The 20,627-nt window shown below is 36.9% G+C and overlaps 1 protein-coding gene across 1 annotated transcript in view; it reads right to left on the bottom strand.

The window, feature by feature from the left end:
- Positions 1 to 20,627, bottom strand: part of XYLT1 (xylosyltransferase 1) — a 406,252-nt gene that overhangs the window by 16,059 nt on the left and 369,566 nt on the right. Inside the window, exons 10-12 of the mRNA XM_074280891.1 lie at positions 15,581 to 15,776; positions 9,718 to 9,739; positions 4,188 to 4,499 (exon numbers count right to left, since the gene is read on the bottom strand). Coding sequence (XP_074136992.1) covers positions 4,188 to 4,499; positions 9,718 to 9,739; positions 15,581 to 15,776 — 530 coding nt within the window. The remainder of the gene's footprint in view (positions 1 to 4,187; positions 4,500 to 9,717; positions 9,740 to 15,580; positions 15,777 to 20,627) is intronic.

Here is a 20,627-nt window from a genome sequence, read left to right as displayed (position 1 = left end):
CTTACCAGAGAATTAAAAATTTAATTTTTTTTTCCCTCAATGCAAGCACCATATCATGGATTTGCTTGCTATCAACACTTACATGCCAAGCCTTTGCATGGGCAGAGAAATTTTGATTCCTACTATGCTCAGGGAATAGGGGATTCCTCTTAATTCAGAATCATTGTTTTGCTTATTTCAGATCTCATTCTTTCTATATTTCTTAAACTGATTAACTCACTTTCCTGTTTCAGTGAGGATAATCTGCTAAACACAACTGATCATTTTAAAACTGAATATCTTGTAGTAGGGCATTACTATAAAAACCAACATTCAGGATTGTAGATGTATAAGAGACTGGGTACAAAGCAGACTAGCTCCAGAATATATGTTCCCTAAAAATTTGCTTTTTGAAAAATTATCTCCTCCTTTTACTCTCTAATAAGAGAACAATAAGTTAGTTGGTTGAAAATTCTGGCTAATTACCAACTGGTAACCTTCATTGAGGTGACTCATAGCTGACCTGGTCTAAGACCATTTCCTTATCAGAAGATGCTCAGTGTAAAGTTAGCTCACAATAATTCTGATATTTGTAACTTTTCTTTCTGACCATCCATCTATGGTAGATTGAGAGGTAGAAGCAATTATTCTTCTCATTTTCCAGATAGGGAAACTGAGGCAGGTAGCAATTAAGCGAGTTGTCCAGGGTCACACTACCAGATTTGAACTCAGGTCTTCTTGACTCTAGGCTCTGTACTCTCTCTACTATACAACTTAGTTAGCTGTCTTTTATGTGGCTGTTCCTTTAAAAGAAAAAATAAAGTAATATTTGAATTCCACATATGTTCTTATATTGGTTGTCCCTTTTGGGGGCAGAATTTAATGCACCTTTGTGCAAATTCTAACCTGGAAATATTTGTAATCTTTTTTTTAGTTCATCCACCTTTGGTGGACAAACTTTCTGAAGCCTTTGTGTTTGGTGTCCATTTTCTTTTCAAACACAGCTTTGCGCCATTTCAGGGAGAACGACAGGAATTTGAAAAAGTAAAATGATCTGCCTAGAGTCATGTAGACAATAAGTGCCTGAGTCCCAATTTGACCTCCGCTCTTCCCAATTCTACATGTGGTACTCTAATCACTAACCCACCTAGTTGCCTAGCCAGGAAATCCAATTCATGGGCCTTCTAGAAAAGAATGCATCTCATGGGGAAGTTTACAATCAAGCACTTTCTCAGCAAGCATAATTGCACTATTCTTCATTCTTTCTTCGATTTAAATGGCATATTTCTTCTAGAAATGCCTAAGGTACAAGTGACATTAACTAGGATGTATATATATGTGAAAATAACAGAGATATGATTAGCATCCATTGTGGCCAATACCAGGACTGACATTGATGAATAGCTGTACTGAAAGGAATGAAATTGCAAAGTGTAGTCATCTTCAAAAAAAGACTTCATATAAACTTCCTTATTTTACACGAAACAAAAATGGTAGCAGCCCTCTGCAGCAAAGATTGAGAAATTAGCCTCCCAAGTATTATTCCTGGATATGACCTAGGGTCTTGGATTTGGATTTCTCCAGATTTTAGTTCTCCTCATAGAAATTAAAAAATAAGGAAGTAATTTTGTTCTGCAGATACCAGGTATACTTAGTATTTCTTTAATGAATGAATGGATGGATAGATAAACCTATATGGAATATAGATTAATGATCACTTTAAAAAAATATGATATGTGTTATGCTAAAAAACCTAAAGATGTATAATTGTATCTAGATATTTTAAGGGAACAAAATAAAAACCTCTTCTTGTTAATGACTCAATCATGTATTTTTAACTCTACCCCCAGATTTCTGGTAAATAGAAATCATGTCATCTCTAGACAGTGGTAGACATCATTTGCCAGTGGAACAGAACCTGTCCTAATTTTTTTGTCATAGCTTTATAATGCCTTCATTCTGCCTAAGTGGGGTGGTGTTGAAGGAGGGGTAAAAAGTACAAATAATAAAATGGTGATGAAGCAACAAAAGCCAGGAAATTCAAAGTAAAAGGAGCAGCTAATGAAAATTTTGAAACAGAGAAGCCAAATATTATTGCTGAGTTAAAAACCCTTACGAGAAGTGAGGCTAATATGGGAAACGCTATTACAACACCAACTCTTGATGCTTTCCTCGGTAATTAAATTTTCCTCAATTCTACCTCATCAGATTTCTTGAGATTACTAGGGACACATCAATAGCTAATTACTCTTGATGAATCGTTTTACAAATTGTATTTCTCCCACCTTCGTGTTCTTTGTAACTGGAACATCGTTAGCAAAATGTTAGCAATTACTAGCAAAGCATTGTCTGTTCAGCAATGGTTGAATGACCCTGATCTTCACTTTGCATGAGATGGAACCATTTCCCAAAATGGAAAAATGCAAGTTAGAAACGGGGCACAACTTAACCTTTAAAATGATCCTAACTGGGTGACTTTTTAGCTACTCTTTTTTTGTACTATCTGCTGCTTGAACAGCTAGGGAGAGGGGCTGCTAAGACTGTTCTCATAATCTCAATGTGTCATGCATACATTTGTTTTAGGGTTGTTTTCAGTTATATCCAATATTTTGCGATGCTATTTGGAGTTTTCTTGGACTGGAATGGTCTGCCATTTTCTTCTTCAACTCATGTAACAGATGAGGAAACAAAGGTAAACAAAGTTAAGTGCTGTCCTCAGGATCAGGCAGTTAAGTAAGTATTTGAGACCAGATTTCCACTCGGGAAGATGAGGCATCCTCAAGTAAGGTACTCCATTAACTATATCACCTAGCTGCTAGGGTGTGTGTGTGTGTGTGTGTGTGTGTGTGTGTGTGTGTGTGTGTGTGAAGCTAAGGATTAAAGGCAAGTAATCAATCAGTTAGTCAATGAACGTTCATTATACACTTACTATGTTTTAGGTACTGTGCTCAGTGCTGACAACACAAAGAATTCCAGAAGGGAGTCTCTGTTCTCAAGTAGCTCAGAGTAAAAGAGCGCATGTTTTATCACTACCCTGGAGATTTGGAGGGGAAAAGGGGCTTCTTGAGACCCAACCTCTGTCCCCAGGTCACCCTTGAGAAGTCAGAATTCTATGCATGTTCTGAACAGCAATTAGTAGGTTATAGACTTAACAAACAGTATGTATCTGCATCAGGAAGACAGTCTATGCTTTCACCTCAGTCTTCATAAAGAATTAAGAACAAAGAAAGCTAACTTAATTTACATACAGGCAAATTAATGCATCCCCTTCTCGAAGTTATAAATCCCCAGGGCCAAAATTCTATCTTCCTCCCCCACATTGTGCATTTTTCAAAATTGACAACCAGCACATCATTATTGATGAGCTAACAATGGCTGAAATGCATTTTTTGGCTTCTCTGTTTATTGTTGTTTAAATGGAGACGTGCAACTTAAAAAGTTAAAAAAAAAAAAACAAAAACAATGTGGAAAAAAATGGGCATGTTAGGTGCCCTGCTGAGAAATATGTTAAGTCAGACCCCTCTGGGGGAAAATTAGAGTGCATTAGCTCTCAGCAGTTGCCTGGTGATGTTGGTATTGCACGAACGGCAAGATTCACTGATAGCAAAACGCCTGGCTCAGTTTATTTTCCATCCCATCATAAATATGATCAAGAACTTCAGGAGGCTCGATGGGAGAGTTTCATCTGTCTGGTATATATTAAATATTAGACAGATGGAGTCGCTTTAGCATGGAGGGAGAAAACGAAGAAGCTATTCATAGCAAACAAGCTGGATTTTACCTCACTGAGGAAAATACTGGAAACACTGAAGATATACTGTCCCAGTGTGGTCCTCATACACCTGAAATACATCTCAGACATCTGAAGAATCCAGTGGCAGCAAAGTATTAAGGGAAGAATATTTGGACTGGAGTTGGAAGACATGAGTTTGAATCCCAGCTCCAATACTTAACTAGCTATATGAAATTGGGCAAATCATTTGAAGTCTCTGGGGTTCAATTTCCTCATGGGGACATTACTTGTATTACCTATTCATAGTATTATTATGAGGAAAGATGAATCTTCCTGATTCAAAATCCAGTGCTCTATCCATTTCATCAAGTAGTTACCCTACTACTACTTCCACTACCACTACTATAGAAAACCCAATTTATGCTATGGGTAAAAGTTTATCTTCCTAGGAAAAATCTAAGTGAAAGATGCTTACCTGGCTTAATAGGCTGCTTATTAGAGAAGGTCAGAGGAGTAACAAGGAACTTGGTTTCAGCAACTGGCACCCAGTGATGCAGAATTTTGACAGTCCAAACTCCAGGCCGGAGGGGCAAGTTCAAAGGTGGTTTGTAATGTGTGAACTCAGCACTGGACTCAATCAAAATATCATAGGTGGCTGCAATGACATTGACAGGATCAACCCAAATGACAGTCACTGTCACATTGGGCCCCTTCCCCCATTTCTGCATCCCCACTGGTTCATCCATTGGCCCAAGGAGTCCTCCAAAGTTGCGGAATATCCTCTCTTGGCATCCCAGTCAGTTCGATCTGAAATAAAAGGAGAAGATGGTGAAATCACTGGATGAATCTCAGGTTCTTTTCTCTGAGTTAAGTTTATCTCCTATATGTCATAGAGCAAAAACCAGTGTGTCTCCAAAAGGGAATAGAGTTGTTGAGTGAGGTTTTGCAAACCTTGGTTGTTAGTGATTTTAAGACCATGGCAACAAAACTCCCTTGATACAGAAATCAGTCTAAGCAAGAAGATCTTAAAAAACATGATAAAAGCAGTTAATAATGAAAATATATCTATAATGTAGAATTGTTCAGATTTCCCAATATCTGAGAAATTGTTCTAATAACACAACTATTACCATAATTTCTTCTAGCAGAAGCTAGTGCTTTCTCTCTCTCTCTCTCTCTCTCTCTCTCTCTCTCTCTCTCTCTCTCTCTCTCTCTCTCTCTCTCTCTCTCTCTTTCTCTCTCTTAGAAGCTAGCTTTTAAGAGAGATTTAGCAATAGAAAAACAATCAATCAATCAATGAAGACCTTTTAAATACCAGACACTGTACTAGGTGCTAGGTATCCAAAGTTATATAAATTTTTCCTCTTAAGGAGTTTATATCCTATAGAGGGAGACATGTACTTATATAAATATAAACAATAAATAGAAAAGAAATATATGACACTTAAGTTCAAGGAACTTAAGAAGGGAGGAATGGAAGATGAGGAAAAGACTTCACGGAGAAAATGGTCCTAAAGCTGAATGAGACTTGAAGGAATTTCAGATTTTGAGAATAGTACCATATGTGAGAGACAGAGGGAAGGCCATTTAGGTCAGACAATAAAATGTAGAAAGGAGAATAATGCAAAATAAGTCTGGAAATATAAGTTAGGGCTAGATGGTAAAGGGCTTTAAAAATACAAACAGGAGTTTAAGTTTTATATCAGAGACAATAGGAAGATCTTGGAGTTTACTGAGTGTGAGATGATGTAATCAGATCAATGCTTATGGAAAATCACTTTTGTTGCTGTGCAGAAGATGAATTAGAATGGGTTGAGATGTAGAGGGAGACTAAAGCAGAGGCCATACAATAGTCCATGTGATATGTGCTAAGAGTCAGATCTAAGAAGGTGGGTATGTGAGAGAAAGGAGTTGGATGAGAGAAAAGATAGTAGAGAGGTAGATAGAAATTAGGAGATTAGTAACTGGTCAGATATGTGGGACAAGGGATAGTGAGGACCTAGAATAATGCTAAGGCTTCAAATCTGGGAAACTGGAAGAATAGTAATGATATCAACAGAAATAGGGAAGTCTGGTGGAGGGGTATGCTTAGGAGGAGAAAGAAGAATTCCATTTTGGACCTGTAGAATTTTGATACATGCTTGAAATGGTCGATGGTGATTTTTGACCAGGAGTCATGAGAGACTGAGGCTAGACCTAACCATCTGTGATTCATCTGCATAGAAATAATAATTAAAAACCATTAGGGACGGATAAAATTACTAATAGAGAGTACAAAGAGAGATAAGGAAAAGAGAAAATTTAAATACAGCCTTGAAAAATGCCCACAGTTAGGGAGTATGATATGGAGGATCATTTAGCATTTAGCATTTCTAAGAAGAAATGGTCAAGTAGGTAATAAAAGTACTATCACAAAAACCTAGAGAGGAAAGAATATTTAGAAAGAGAAGGTTTCAACAGAGTAGTAAAAAACAGAGAGGTTAAAAAAAAAAGAAAGAGGGAGACAGACACAGACACACATACACACAGAAAGAAAGAGGGGAGAGATGTTTGAGGGGGCAATTTCTAGAGAAAATGGTAGGAAATGGGATCAAGAGTGCACAATTCTGGTCTTTGTGAAGAAAAGGGCTGCCTCATTATTTAGGTCTCAAGGAAAGGAGAATGAAGTGTCAAGGGGTTTGGGGATGAAGAAAAATGGAGAAGAGGGAGCTTATAGTAAATGATCTCAATTTTCTTAGTAAATACAAAGTGAGAAAGATATATGGTAGGTTACAGAATATTGACAAAAATGACTCATGGGAGAAGTGGTATAAAAATCATCATTGATGACATATGTAGCCAGTAAAGAAGGTGATATTCTGGTCATGTAACAAAATGAGATATAACAAATGGATAGGCCATGGGCTATATGGCTATCTTTAATATAGTAAAAGAAAAAGGCTTCTAGTACATTGGGACAATCTTTAATGACTATATAAAATCATAACATATGAATCACAGAAGATGATAAATGAATGAATGAAAATAGCAATTATTAAGTGTCTACTATGTATAAAAGGCTGTACTAAGCATTGGGGAGAAAAGTATGACAGTTTCTGTTCTTGAGAAATTCACAATAAAATCAGGGAAATTTAGAAAAAGTTTTACTATAAATAAGGGTCTTTTGAATCCTCCTGATTCCAAGAATAGTGCTCATTGTCAGTATATCATACTGCTTCTAATTCTAAAATAACAAAATATGAAGAGTATGACCTGTTCTCTGAACATTTCAAACTGGACATCCCTGAAGCACGCTGTTCAACTAAACTAGTTTCTCCTCAAACCACCTCTTTCTGAAATTCCTTATTTTTGTTCTTCATTAGTGTTTTTTGAATTACCCAAGCTTGCAGCCTCAAGGTTGTCTTTGAATCGTCCTTTTGATTTACCTCATATATTTACTCTGTTGTCAAAACTTGTTTCTATTGCTACAACATCTTACATATGCATCTCCTTCTCCTCACTCAGAGCTAGGCAATGGACTAGTCTGGAAATATAATATAGGATTAAATTATGAGGAACCCCCTTTTACCTGTAGAAGCAACTATAAAACCTAATGATGTCATTTAAAGCGTTTCATGATGGTGCTTCCATGCTAGCTTTTAATTCTTACTATACATTATTCTTCTTTGTACTCTTTTTGTACATGTAAATGTAATAAAATGTTAATCCTAATTGGTCTTCTAACTCTTCCTTACACATGGCTCTCATTTCCTTGCCTATGTAAAGAGCTCCATTATCTTTCTGTCCCAGAATTGAAGGGATTTATGTTTCTTATGGTATTTTTAATTATTAACAATAACTTGAGTTCCAGCCTATCCAGTCTGATCTCTCTATATTTCTTTATACAAAATTTCCATTCTCACCAAATTGCTCTATAAACTGTCATACTGAACACATTTTGGGCTTTTCAACTTCCACACTCTACTCAATCTTTTTCACCAAACTTTTCTTTGCCACATATCTTTTATTCTTCTTCTTTGGAATGTTCTCTGCCCTACCTTTTCCCTCTATCCAAATCCTAGGACCTTCAAGACCCAACTTGCATCCTAGCTACTTTACAAAGTCTTGCCTGACCATCCCAGCTCATCACAATCATTTCCTTTTTTGAACTGATAGAATTTATTATCTCTGTCAAGCAAATGGCCAATGTCTTTATGATTGTTGACTTAAACTATTTTATTGTTTATAATTATTCCTTCAAGATAGAGACTACATTCTCTCTCTCACTCTCTGTATATATATATGCAGAGTTAAGTGACTTGCCCAGGGTCACACAGCTAGGAAGTATTAAGTGTCTGAGATCAGATATGAACTCAGGTCCTCCGGATTTCAGGGCTGGTGCTCCAACCACTGCACCACCTAGCTGTGACACATTCTATATTTTTATCTCCATAAATAGTCAAGTATTCAATGACTATTTATTGATTCAACTCTGATATAGGGAAAGGTGGCAAGGAATCATTCACTGCATGATTTTTTCTCTCCAAAAGCATAGATAAACATCTTTAATCATACTTGCTTTCATTTGTTACTGAAATTAATTTGTTTCCCTTAAATACACAACAACCAGTGGCAAAGAAGTGGTAACCCAAAAGCATAGTAGTAGGGCAAGGATGGGGAATGTCTGATCTTATATGGCCCATAAAATCATTTGGTCTGGCCCCATCCACCAAGGCAACTTCAGGTGATGATGAGTTGAAACCTGTCTACAACAACCTCCCAGTGCTTGAGTTTTTAAGCTGATAATTTTGAATGGCCCACAAATGACATTATAAATATCTAAATGGTCCTTGGTAGAAAAAAAAGTTCCCCTCCCAAATAGTAAGGAGAAGCCAACCAGAGTAGAAGCATTTTTCTATGGGTTATGCTGTTGTTGTCCAGTCATCTCACTTATACCTGACTTTTTATGATCTCATTTGGAATTTTCTTAGAAAAGATACTGAAGTAGACACTGGAATGACTTTCTCCAGCTCATTTTAAAGATAAGAAAAGTGAGGCAAACATAGTTAAATGTCTTGTTTGGGGACATATCTGTGGCTGGATTTGAACTTAGGGAGAGGACCAATATTTTGTCCACTGTGCCACTCATCCCATCATGTTCATTTAGCATTATTATGTATATCACTATGCTGGGATAGTGGAGAGAGCACCAGATTTTATTTTTAGAAAATCTAGTTTACATCCCATCTCTGCAATTAACCGTTACCATTTTGGGGCAGATCACTTCAAATCTTGGATTTCTCATCTGTCAAATGAAAAGACTGGATTGAACAATTCCTAAGTTTCTACCCAATCTTAAACACAAGCTCCCATGACCTGCCAGAGTAAATAGAGCACTGGACTTGGAAGCAAGGAGATCTATCTTGATTCCTGTGACTAAGTGTGTGATTGTTGAAGTCAAGTGCTCTCATGCTTAATTTCCTTATCTGTAAAATGGGGATGGTGATAGAACCTTCCTTATACAAGGCTAAGGTGAGGCACAAATGTGACATGTAAGCAAACCCTAAAGCACTCTATAAATACGATTATTACTATCACCATCATAATCGTCATTGTCATCATCTTCCAAGCTGTTTCTCCAATTCAGTGGCCTGAATCTGGTTTTAATGATTGCTCCTCTAGCTTCTGGCACAAAAGGGCATTGATGATTTTAGAGAAAAAATATTTAAAAACAGGGAAGGGATTGTCCATAAATAGAAAGACAGAGTGTCCATAAATAAAGAGTGAGGATGTCCATTTACAGGGGACAAACTGGTCTTGGATTCAGACACTGTACAAACTGGACTTAACAGAGAGGTCTTGGATCCAGACACTGTACACATAGCTTATTTCAGGCTGGCCCCAGCAAAAACAAGGCCATTAGAAACCAAATGCTCATACTAATTGCTTATTACCCACGTATGTGTGTATACATGTGGTTTCTTTTTCCCCAAGATGCCAATATGTTGAAAAATGAATTTAGTGCATAGTATTCCAGTCTAGAGAGACCTTGTTAGTCTTCCAAATGAAATTAGATCTGTTTTTATCTCCTAAGAGCACTAATTTTGTCATGTTCTGAGGATGCAGCATAGTATTATACTCATAGAAGAGAAGGAAGACAATATATACATGTGTTTTCCATGTAATCTTTTTCCTTCTTTAAAGAATACCTCACATACATATACACAGAGAAACACATGCACGTATTTATAACCTTCCTTAAAAATACATTCCCCTGCATTCTTAAGTTTTTATGGTCTCATATCTCTATCAGGCATCAGCTTTGGACTGTCACATGTTCTCAATTTTTATAAGTCTTAGAGAATAATACACATTAACCTTTTTTTCATGTTCAGAGAGTTAAAAAAAAAAAGGAAAATAAAAGCTCAAGATGGATAGAGCTCAAGAAGTGACATCCCTGATGTTACCTTCAACACAATAAAAGTTCAGTAAATGTTCAGTAAATTTGAGCAGCTATATAGATCAAAGTTTAACCATTGAGATGAGAGTGGGTGTTTTTTTTTAAAAACACATATATATTTAAGATTTTATTGATCTCTAATTTAACAGTTAGCAGGCATGTTCAAAAGTAAATGAACAGGCACACTTTTTAAAAGACCTGTTCACAAGGACCTGGTGCAGGACCAAAAATATACAACTAAAAGTTTTTTTGCTTATTTTTTTTCACTGAAAATATTTGTATCATTTAATCTTTTGTTTTTATATCATCTACATTTCCTTCTCTTGCTCCCATCCAAAACTTCATGACTTAGTACAAAGGGGAAAAAAAGAGAGAAAGGGAACAGTTCAGCAAAATTAACCAACTCATCAACAATAGGACTTTTATTAATACTAAGGAAAGAAAAATCAATGGCAAAAACTCCTTCATTGTAGAGTTCTTTCTCTCCCAGAACCAGTATATTTTTGAAAAATGATAAAGAAAAGGCTGTTGGGAACAAGAGAGTTTGTTTAACAAATTGTGTATTTTTGAAATTAGAAGGTAAAAAGAAACTGACTTTCTCACAACTGCTATTTCTCTATACCTTGTTTAAAAAATAAACTTGTTCAAAGTAATGTATATGAACAAAATCCACTGAATGTCTTCTTGCATGTTATAAGAAATGAGTATTAATAATAATTTCAGCGACATTAAAATTTAAAACCAAGGAAAATTCTACAAAATGACCAAGTGGGATAGCCATCAGGGAAGAATAAAGAGATGGGTGACTCTTCTTCCCTAGAACAAAGCTTCTGATATAGGAAGTTGTGACCACATGTGGATATTGAATGTGGAGATTGTGAAATTATGATTTATTATGAGTAAATGTTTGACAGTAAATAAATTAGTAAAAACAAATCAGTAAATGATGAAAGTATTGTCAGCCTGAAATAAAAAAAATTATCAGTAAATTAAAATCAGTAAAATTAGTAAAATTATCAGTAAATCAGTAAAGTAGGAATACCTATTTTACATAACAATATACCTGGGGTCATGTAAAAATTTCTCTGGTGAAAAATGGTCACAAATGGAAAAACCTTAAGAAGCCCTGCTCTAGAGGGATAAGTTGTGGAAGCAAGAGAAGACAACTGATTCCCAGAAGGAATGGGGAAATCAGCTGACTTCAATCACGGACTTCTTTCCTACACTTTTTATTTCTTTTGTGCCTAGGGTCCCTCTTGATATGAAATATCCCAGATGGGCAAGAACCAGAAATAATCATTTTAGAAAAATTACACATACATATGCATATTTGTATACACTGCAATTACTGTTTCTAGAAAAAAATCATTTCCCTGTGCCTTGGGATGGGACTCATTCCTAGAGGAGAAATGTGTCTATCTTACTGAAAAGACCTCACCACTTCTTTCCTCTCATTTTTCTTTTCATTTTTTTTTCTCCTCTGGTATAGAACTTTGATTTTTATCAGAGTAAGGAGCTCTCAATGAGGAAATTCCCTCTATCAATGCAGACCAGTAACTCCTCTGCATCTTAATCTTATGGAGGGATATTGGAGTAAGTTTTAAGAATAAATGATTGTTCAGGCTCCCACAGACTGGACAGGGTGTTCATCATAGATCTTGAGCTCAAAGGGACTCAGAGGTATCCAGTAGAATCCCCTCATTTTAGAGATAAGGAAACAGGCCTAGAAAAGTCAACAGAAACTAAAATCAAACAGATAACAAGTATCAGGGGTGGGATTGAATCCACATCATATGATTTTAGAACTAGCTTTCTTTGCATCTTACCAGGCTATCATCCCAGTGGATTCAAAACAGGTATAGAAAAGACAGAGACCATTCAGGTATGGAAGACAGTGAAAGCCAACAACGTGGAGTTGGGACGTGGATCGCTGTGTATATGGAACAGTGAGGAGGCTGGATCAATGGGATTATTGTATCAGAAGACTGGAAAGGTAGGAAGGAGCTATATTGTGAAGAGCTTTTAATGCCAAACGAGTTCACACTTGACCTTTGAATGGAATTTGTCGAGTCGGGGAAAACATGATGGAACCTGAGCTTTTGGAAAATCACTTTGGCAGTATGAGATCACCTCTTGATCTCCTATACTGATGGTGTCAAATAGAAATGGAAGCCACTAATGCATACATAAAGATCCCTATAAACCACATATCACTTTAGTGTTAAAATGTAATGTTGTCTCTGTTTTATTGTATTTTTATTTTGTTAAATATTTTCCAACTACATTTTAATCTGATTCAGGAGTGTTGTGGGCTACGCAATTTTAATAGCTCTACCCTATACTATTTGTCTCTGTTTCTTTAATTTAACTCTTTATTTATTTTTTCTTTTTTTCTTAAGAAGGAAAACTTTAAAACTATGAATACCGTAGTTTTAGAGCTCTTTTCATTGTGCTCTGACTCTGCCAAGTGTTTCTTGACATAAGGGTCCCAGGATTGAAGAATGAAAACCACAATGGGAGCCCTCGCAAATCACAAGAAATGGGACAGCCATGATCATTTGTCACGGCATGGAGACAGCAAGTTACCCAACAGCCACGTTGATAAACAGAATGAACCCGACATTCATCTCCTTAATGGGACATTAATGTCTCCAATTGGCTGCGCCCGCCCCAGTGTTGAATCTGACTGTGGCACCTTCTAATTGCCCCAGAAAGCCAATAATTTATAGAGTGGGCTTTTTAATGGCTGCACAAATCTACCCAATCAATTTGGTGCCTTAATTGAAATTTGTGGCTTAACAAGAAAAATCATGCAGATGCCCTGTTTGGACATGCTTCTGCATTTAGCTGCACACACAGGTCACTGCTTTGCTTGTGGGGTAATGCTTGGAGACATGGCACAGGACCATTAGTTAATGTCAGATGTAGGAAACAGCTACACATTCACATATAGAGGGGTGTGGTAAGACTCAAGTGAAGGAATGGCTGTAATGTACTTTCCAAACCTTAGAGCACTATATAAATGCCAATTATTATTATTAGCCTGCAGTCACCAGGTCTCTAGCCCAGTGTTGATTTTATTCCTTGAGTCTTCATTGTGTAGTAGCACTTCTGCTGAGCTCAAGACATATTTACAAAGCAATACAAAGCACTCTCAGGGTAAGGGTGAGTGGGAGAGTGTGTGTAAATGTAGATACATAGTTTTAATTTTAATCTATATTGATAACATTTTAAAAAGAACTTAGATAATCAACAAAACAAAAGTATGATTTGTAGCAATTGCTGATTTCTGAGAGTTCAAATCTGGCTCCAGACACTAGCTGTGTGACAATAGGCAAGTTACTTAATCCTGTTGACCTCCGCGTTCTCATCTGTAAAATGAGTTGGAGAAGGAAATGGCAAAGCCCAAAATGGGTCATGAAGAGTCAGACATGCCCGAAAAATGTCTGAACAATAGTAAAAAATGCTCACGCTGAAAATTTAACAATTGATTCTTGCAAGCCTGTTAGAGTTGGTTCTGGCACATCTCTGCAAAAATCCATGTTGGAATATAGTGACTTCTTTTCTTGTGTACCCTACATTCTATCGCTAAAGAAAGAGAAGAAGGAATAGCTAAATGGTGCAGTGGATAGAGTACCAGCTATGAAATCAGGAGTTCAAATCTGGCCTTGGAAATTTACCACTTGCCAAATTCTGGCCAAAGTACAAATGCATGTTTTTAGTTACTAAGAGAACTGGGAAAGAAAATATGCTTAGATCACTGCACATCTATCCCTAGTTTACTAGTTGTAAAAATATCCTTTCCTCTTATGTTGGGTCAGCTATATTCTCTGCACTGGATACTGGATATCAAAAATTATTCAGTCCAACTCTATAACTCTACAGATTAGGAACTGAGGCCCTATAGAAGCGACTTTCCAAATTCACAAGGTAGTAAGTAGTGAATCCAGATTTGAATCCAGATCCTATGACTCCAAATGTAACAATCTTCCCATCCCATCACACTGCATGCTTGAATAATATTAATTTGTATGTGTTAAAATACAAAATACCCAAAACAACAATAACAGTAACCCAATCTCAAGAATATCAATACAGCCCTTAACTTATCTCAAAGGGTTCTAATTTTCTGTGTGACATTAGGCAAGTCATAGATTTCTACAGAATGAATAAATTGTGTTAGATAACATCTGAGGTCTCTTCCAGCTTTAAATCTATAATAATATGATCGATTTGAGAAGAACAGAAATTCTATCCAAAAATGATAATTTAGTAGGACATTTGTGTGTCTAAAAAAGTCTGAAAATATTCACAACGATAAATGTTCACAAATGACAACTCTTCATGTTGGGAGTGGAAGTCGGTTGCGTTATGATAATAATTATAGCAATTCATGTTTCTTTTGTGCCCTAAGGTTTATCTTCTACCAGTTAGATAAAACAAATGACACACTTGATCCACAAACAGGAAAAGAGGTTCTCTGAAGTAGGCTTTTCTTACTGTTGTTTTTTCCTCTTCTGTTGCCTAAGATTTCCTCATACATGGAATGAACTCCTTCCTATCTTCTGCTTCTTAAATCCCTTGTTTTCTTTCAGGCCCAATTCTGTGTTATCTCCTACACAAACTCCTACTTGATTTTTCTTAGTTATTAGGACTCTCTTTCCTTCTTTCTAGATATTTTGCACTTATGTTTCTTTATTGTCCTCCCTCACTAGAACATTAGCTCCTTGAAGGAAAGCATAATTTTTTTCGGGCATAATGCCCTCCATTGCTACCACCTTGGCATTATCTTATACCTGGATTATTGCCATTATCTGCTGGTAGGTACCTTGCTATGAAACTCAGCTATGAAACCAATCTTTCTGAAGAATAGATCTGTCCATATTGCCTTTCATAATAAATAAATTCCAGTCGTTGGATCAAATAAGAAATTCTGTTTGGCTTTTAAATCTTCTCAATTCTTCCTTGACCCTCTGTTTTCTGGCATACTTTTACCTAACTCCTATTCATGTAAATTGACACTAACCTGGTTGTTCATCAAATATAACACTCCATCTCCTGATTTTATGTTGCCTAGACCATAGTAGGTGCTTAAGAGATGTTAAGTGACATAGTAGGTACAGTACTCTGCAATCCAAACAAACTGAATTTCTCTCTGTTCTTTGTACACAATTCTCCATCTCTTTTTTCATTGGAATGCACTTATTTGTTCATATAGATTGTTTAATCCGATTGATCGGATGCAGGATGAGACTTAGTGATAAGTAGCCTGGGAAATATTTTTTAGGATGTTGGTGAAACAATAAATATACAGAATTTAGCACTAGAAGTATCTTTTTCCTTTATCACTTTTCCTAAAAAGTAGGTTTGAAAAGAAGGGATATATGATGAGAGGAAAGAGTAAAGAGAGTCTTTCATACAATTCATACCTCAGAAAACTGAAGTCTCCCAAAATCACTGGGTGGGTTGGCAATCTTAAAGACTTTCTTTGGCATTACCCATGTTTCCAGGGTCTCCAGTTTGCTCACAGCCAGATTTGTTGCATGATGTTTGATTAGGAAGCCTTGGAAACGATCAGCAAGGAAGTACAGATGAACAGATACTGGATGACCCATTGGATAGTACCTGAGAAACAGAAACACATATCCATAACTGGAAGCAACATCAAATCAGTCAGAGGAGGTTGAGAAGCACTATCTCTTGAGCTTGGATAGATAAGGCTGGCCTGCTGAATAAGAAGCTATGGGGTTTATTACCTATTAAGATAATATTTATGGATTATATTAGGAAGATGAAAGAGAGACTTATGCCCAAGACAAACACCTTATTAGATAATTTTGACAAGAGCTATGGGACTTAGAATTATTAGGTGATGTGTAGTGTGGGAGAACAAGTCCTGGAGCTGGACCTGCATTTGAATGCAAGCTCTGACACAACTTGTATAATGTTGGGGTGAGTCACTTTATGGGGTTATAGAAGTCAAATTTGATTATATCTTTGGGTTACCTGACTCAATTCCTTCCTAATTTTACAAATAAAGCCTAAGGAGATTAAGAACTTGCCCAATGTGACATATATAGTTATTGCCAGTTTAGGTATTTGAACTCAGATTTCCAGCCTTTCAGCTTTGCTGCTTTTCCTATACCATACACTCCCTTCATTTCTCAAGTCTAGTTCTCACACTGATAAAATGAGATATCTAGGCTAGATGATCTGGAAAAGCTTTTTAAGTTTTAAACTTTATGATCCAGTGAGAATGTGTACCACCTGAAGCAAAAATGCCACAGTCTGTCACTCTGCTAAATTATGATTGACCTTGAACATTGTGGCATTGTGGATAAAGAGCAGATCTCAGAGTCAGGAAGTCCTAGGTTCTAGTCCTGCCTCCGAGATCTGTAGGATCCATGAGGAAATCATTAAACCTGTTACTGCTGGAGGTAACTTTCTAAGACTATAAATTGCAGAGAAAGTGCAACTTATACTGGTAAAGGGAGTCTCTTTATTGGATCTTTCCAATATCATTGGATTGGGCATCAGTGGAAATCATGGGTCCAGGTGGTCATGGGGAATATACTAGGAAAAGTCAAAGGCTTTAGAGTCAAAAGTTTGATTTTAATCTTTGTCACTTATAATCTATGTAACCTTGGGCAGGCCACTTAACCAATCAGGGATTTGTTTCTTCATCTATAAAATGAAGAACTTAGCAAAGATGACCTCTAAGGTCTCTTTAAACTCTAAATCTTATGTCAATGACCCTTCAGGGATTTGTGGCTGACAGGTAGGAGGAGACCTGGCAAATTTCACCAGCTAAGCCTGACAACATCCAAATCTTCTTCCACCTTCCCATTCAGGGAACATTCATTGACAAGTGAATTTCAATGACATGGAACTAAAGTGAGAGTATCAAACACCAATGCAAGCCGCTAATGAAAAGAGGGTCAACTTCTCATATGGAATATGCTTAATGAGGACAGCCAATCAGGCTGTTTTCTCACAGCCCCTGACTCCATCAAGTTCTGTTCACATAATTTCTGGAATAAGCACAGCCCAGCAAACTATAAACAAGGCCAACATTGATGGACTCTGGAAAAACACATCCCACAACACAAACAACGCAGCCAACACAAGCCATAACCTAGCTGCTCTTTGGAATCAAAAGACCTATTGCTCTCATGAAGGGCAGTGGCAAATATTTACTGTGGCTGAGGAATAGCTTGAATCAGTGAGATGCAACTAAAGAATCATTTCTGGAAGGGGAGACTCTTAGCAGTGGCTGCCCCATGGGATGCTCTTGGAAATATTTTTGACCACCACAGTACATATCATAAATAACTTAAGCCTTCTTTCAGTATCCTAGGTCATATGCATAAAGTCTTTGTTGATCAGTATGTGAGAGGGAGAAAAGAAGGCAATGAGGAGTTATTTTAAATGGTCACTTCTGCTTTTTAGTGAGTATGAACACACAGACTAGCCTAGTTATAATGTTGGATGCATATAAAGTTCCTAATACAAGAATTGACTTAAAAGAGTTTTCTATTACATACATTTAGAGTTGAAAGATCATCTTGGCAAAGTCTCTGATTTAAAAATAAGGAAACGGAAGCTAGAGGACTAAGTGATTTGTGAAGTGTCACACAGCATAGCTCAAAGTTGAAATTGCTTCCGTTGATTCCAAGACCATCTCCCTTTTCCACTGTCATATGAGCTGCTCCAGAATATACTTTGTAAGAAGTATTCATTTTTATTTTTTATTTTTCTTTCCCTCTTTTCCTTTTTCATCCTGGATTTCTCACAAAGTCAGAAGCAGCAGATGGATAGGAGGTGCATGGTAAAAACTAGAGTAGGAAATTGGGAGTAATTATTCCTTTCCCTTCAACTGAAGCCCTTACATTAAGAAAGTCTCTCTCAGTTCAGTGGCAGAAGTCCCTCAGCGTTTCATGCAAAAGAAACCTGGCTTATACCTTTGGCTGCTTAAGAGACTAGCTTCTATTCATTGTTTAAATTTTGTCTGTGATGGTTAGGTCCCTGGTAATCACAGGACCTCAGTTTATTCATCTACAGAGTGAGAAGGTTGCCTTAGACAGCCTTTGAAGTTCTCTCCAGCTCAAGATCCAAGATCTTATGGCAGTATCTCCTTCGATGGGAGTGAGTCACGTACTCAGAAGAGCCAGAGGGTACCAATGATACAAATCTCTTAACTGTAAATCTCTGGTTCTCTTCTTACCCCAAGGAAACACATTTGAAATTGTTTCCTTCTCATGCTGTCTATATAGAATGGATTTATCCCCCCATTCACCCATTTTAAAATCAACACAAAGGAATCTCTTCTAGGAAGCTACCTGGAATTAATCCCACTTGACCAATTATGCCTTGCCTTTTTCATCACTGTCTCCATACTCAGTGTATACTTATATTCATCTGCACTACTTATGTTAATTTGATGATATTCTGGGATTACTGTGCAATAATGGTATGTCTCTCTCCCCACTTCCAAAGTCTTTTTTTTTTTTTTTTTTTTTTACATATCTCCTCAGTCCATTCTCTTCCCAACACCCAATAGTGCTCTGTACAGTAGATATTTAAATATTACTGACAAAGAAACAGCTTAAATTAGGCATAGCTACATGAGAAATGAACAAGAAGGTAGAAATAAAAAAGGGGAGGGAAGAGAAAAAAGAAGAGAATGAGGGAGAAGAAGAGAGAGAAAAAAAGGTGGGGAAAAAGAGGGAGGGAGATGGGAGATAAGGGGGAGGAAGTGAAAGAAAGACAAGGGAGGGAGAGAAGTTACAAGAGCTCAGCATCCTTTATAGCTTGTAAAATAAAAGGCTGCCCGTTTCGACAAAGTTTAAATTGGTGAGCACTTATACTGTACTTGTTGTCCCATAATAACAGCATTCCACAAATCACTGTCCCCATTCTGTTAAATACAAGTTTCCCTCCAGTCTCCATCAGAAGTCTAAGTTTTTATGCCCAATTACAATGGTTATATAAACCTCCTGTGTTTACCCATTTCCTGAAATCATTGCCTTGTTACAAAGGATGAGATGTGAAATAAAGAAAAATGAAATGTGTGCGTCTCTTAAAATGGCTTCTTGGGCAAAGGCAGCTGGGTTGAAAACACACACACACACACACACACACACACAAACACACGCCCATGTTCCCTGGAGCTTTGACAAGGAAAAAAATAAAAACAATGTGACTGTTATTACTTGGCAATAGAATCCACAGATGACAGAAGTGTAACCTGGTACTGTTCACAGGCTCCAAGGGTGTCTGTATTGGTCCTGTGCTGGTCTGTCCTAAAGGCCCAGTCCTGTGATGACTAATATGCTTTACCTCACCTTTAGCTGCAGAAATCTTCCTGAAGAGGCTGTAAATCAAAATCTATCACAGGAGCAATGGGGGAGCTGGATCTATTTTAAAGAAACTCTGCAGCAACTCCTTTTGTAAGCCATTTATAGAATGGAAATTATCATTCTTTAATCAACTTGTTTTGTAAATTCAGATTTTATATACTGGGATGGCTTAAAATGGGGCATACCATTTCTTTGGTATCATCCCCAAGATCTCCAAGCTCCAGGCTGCTTATTTCAAGAGTATTTTACACAAGAAAAGTCTATGTCAATAAAAGGATGTAGATTGTCTTTCTAAGTGCACTATAAGGAGATGTACCCTGTAATGATGATGATGATAATGATGATAATGGTGTTGATGATGATGATTTTGTTGTTTGGACTAGACTTGTGATTTCATTGGTTTAGGGAACTCTCAGGGAGAAAATTCCTTCCATCAATGCTTATTAGTGAATATTCTGGAGTTTATAGTTTTAGAGAACTCCTTGGTAAGCAGAAAATTTACTTCTAGGGCACTGGGAGGTTAATTGACTGCCCAGAGTCACACCTTTGGTGTGACTTGAACCAAGGACTTCCAGACTCTATAACTATATCTGTAGAAAGAAGTCCCTTAGAACACAGGCCAATAGTAGGAAATTCCATTTGCCATCCTAGTTAAAGAGTTAGTATGTTCAAGATTAGTGGTGGGAGGAAAAAAAAGGGACTTAAGCATAGGACAATGGAAAGCAAGCTGGATTTGGAACCAGAGGACTTGAGTTCTAATCCTGCCTCTGCTACTTCCTACCTATGTGATATTGAATCTCAGTTTCCTTATTAGGGATTTGGATTAGAAGGCTTCAAGTCCTTTCTAGCTTTCAGCCTATAATCCTGTGATATTTCTTTCCCTTTCATTCTCTCTCTTCTCAAGTACCTTGGTACTATATAACATCAAGGAGGGAAGACAGGAAAAGGAAGAAATGGTTGAAGAAGAAAGAAAAAAAGAAAGTAAAAAACAAAAAAGGAAGAGGAGAAGAAAAAGAAGAAGGAAGGAGTTGAAGGGAGAAGGAAAAAGTTAGAGGGCTTCTTAACCCGGGATAAATGGATTTAAAAATATTTCAATGACTATATTTCATTATCAATT

The sequence above is a fragment of the Sminthopsis crassicaudata genome, chromosome 1 (genome assembly GCF_048593235.1).
Source record: "Sminthopsis crassicaudata isolate SCR6 chromosome 1, ASM4859323v1, whole genome shotgun sequence".
Lineage (NCBI taxonomy): Eukaryota > Metazoa > Chordata > Mammalia > Dasyuromorphia > Dasyuridae > Sminthopsis > Sminthopsis crassicaudata.
Note: the sequence above shows the minus strand (reverse complement) of the source record. Positions and strands in the feature narration are given on the sequence as shown.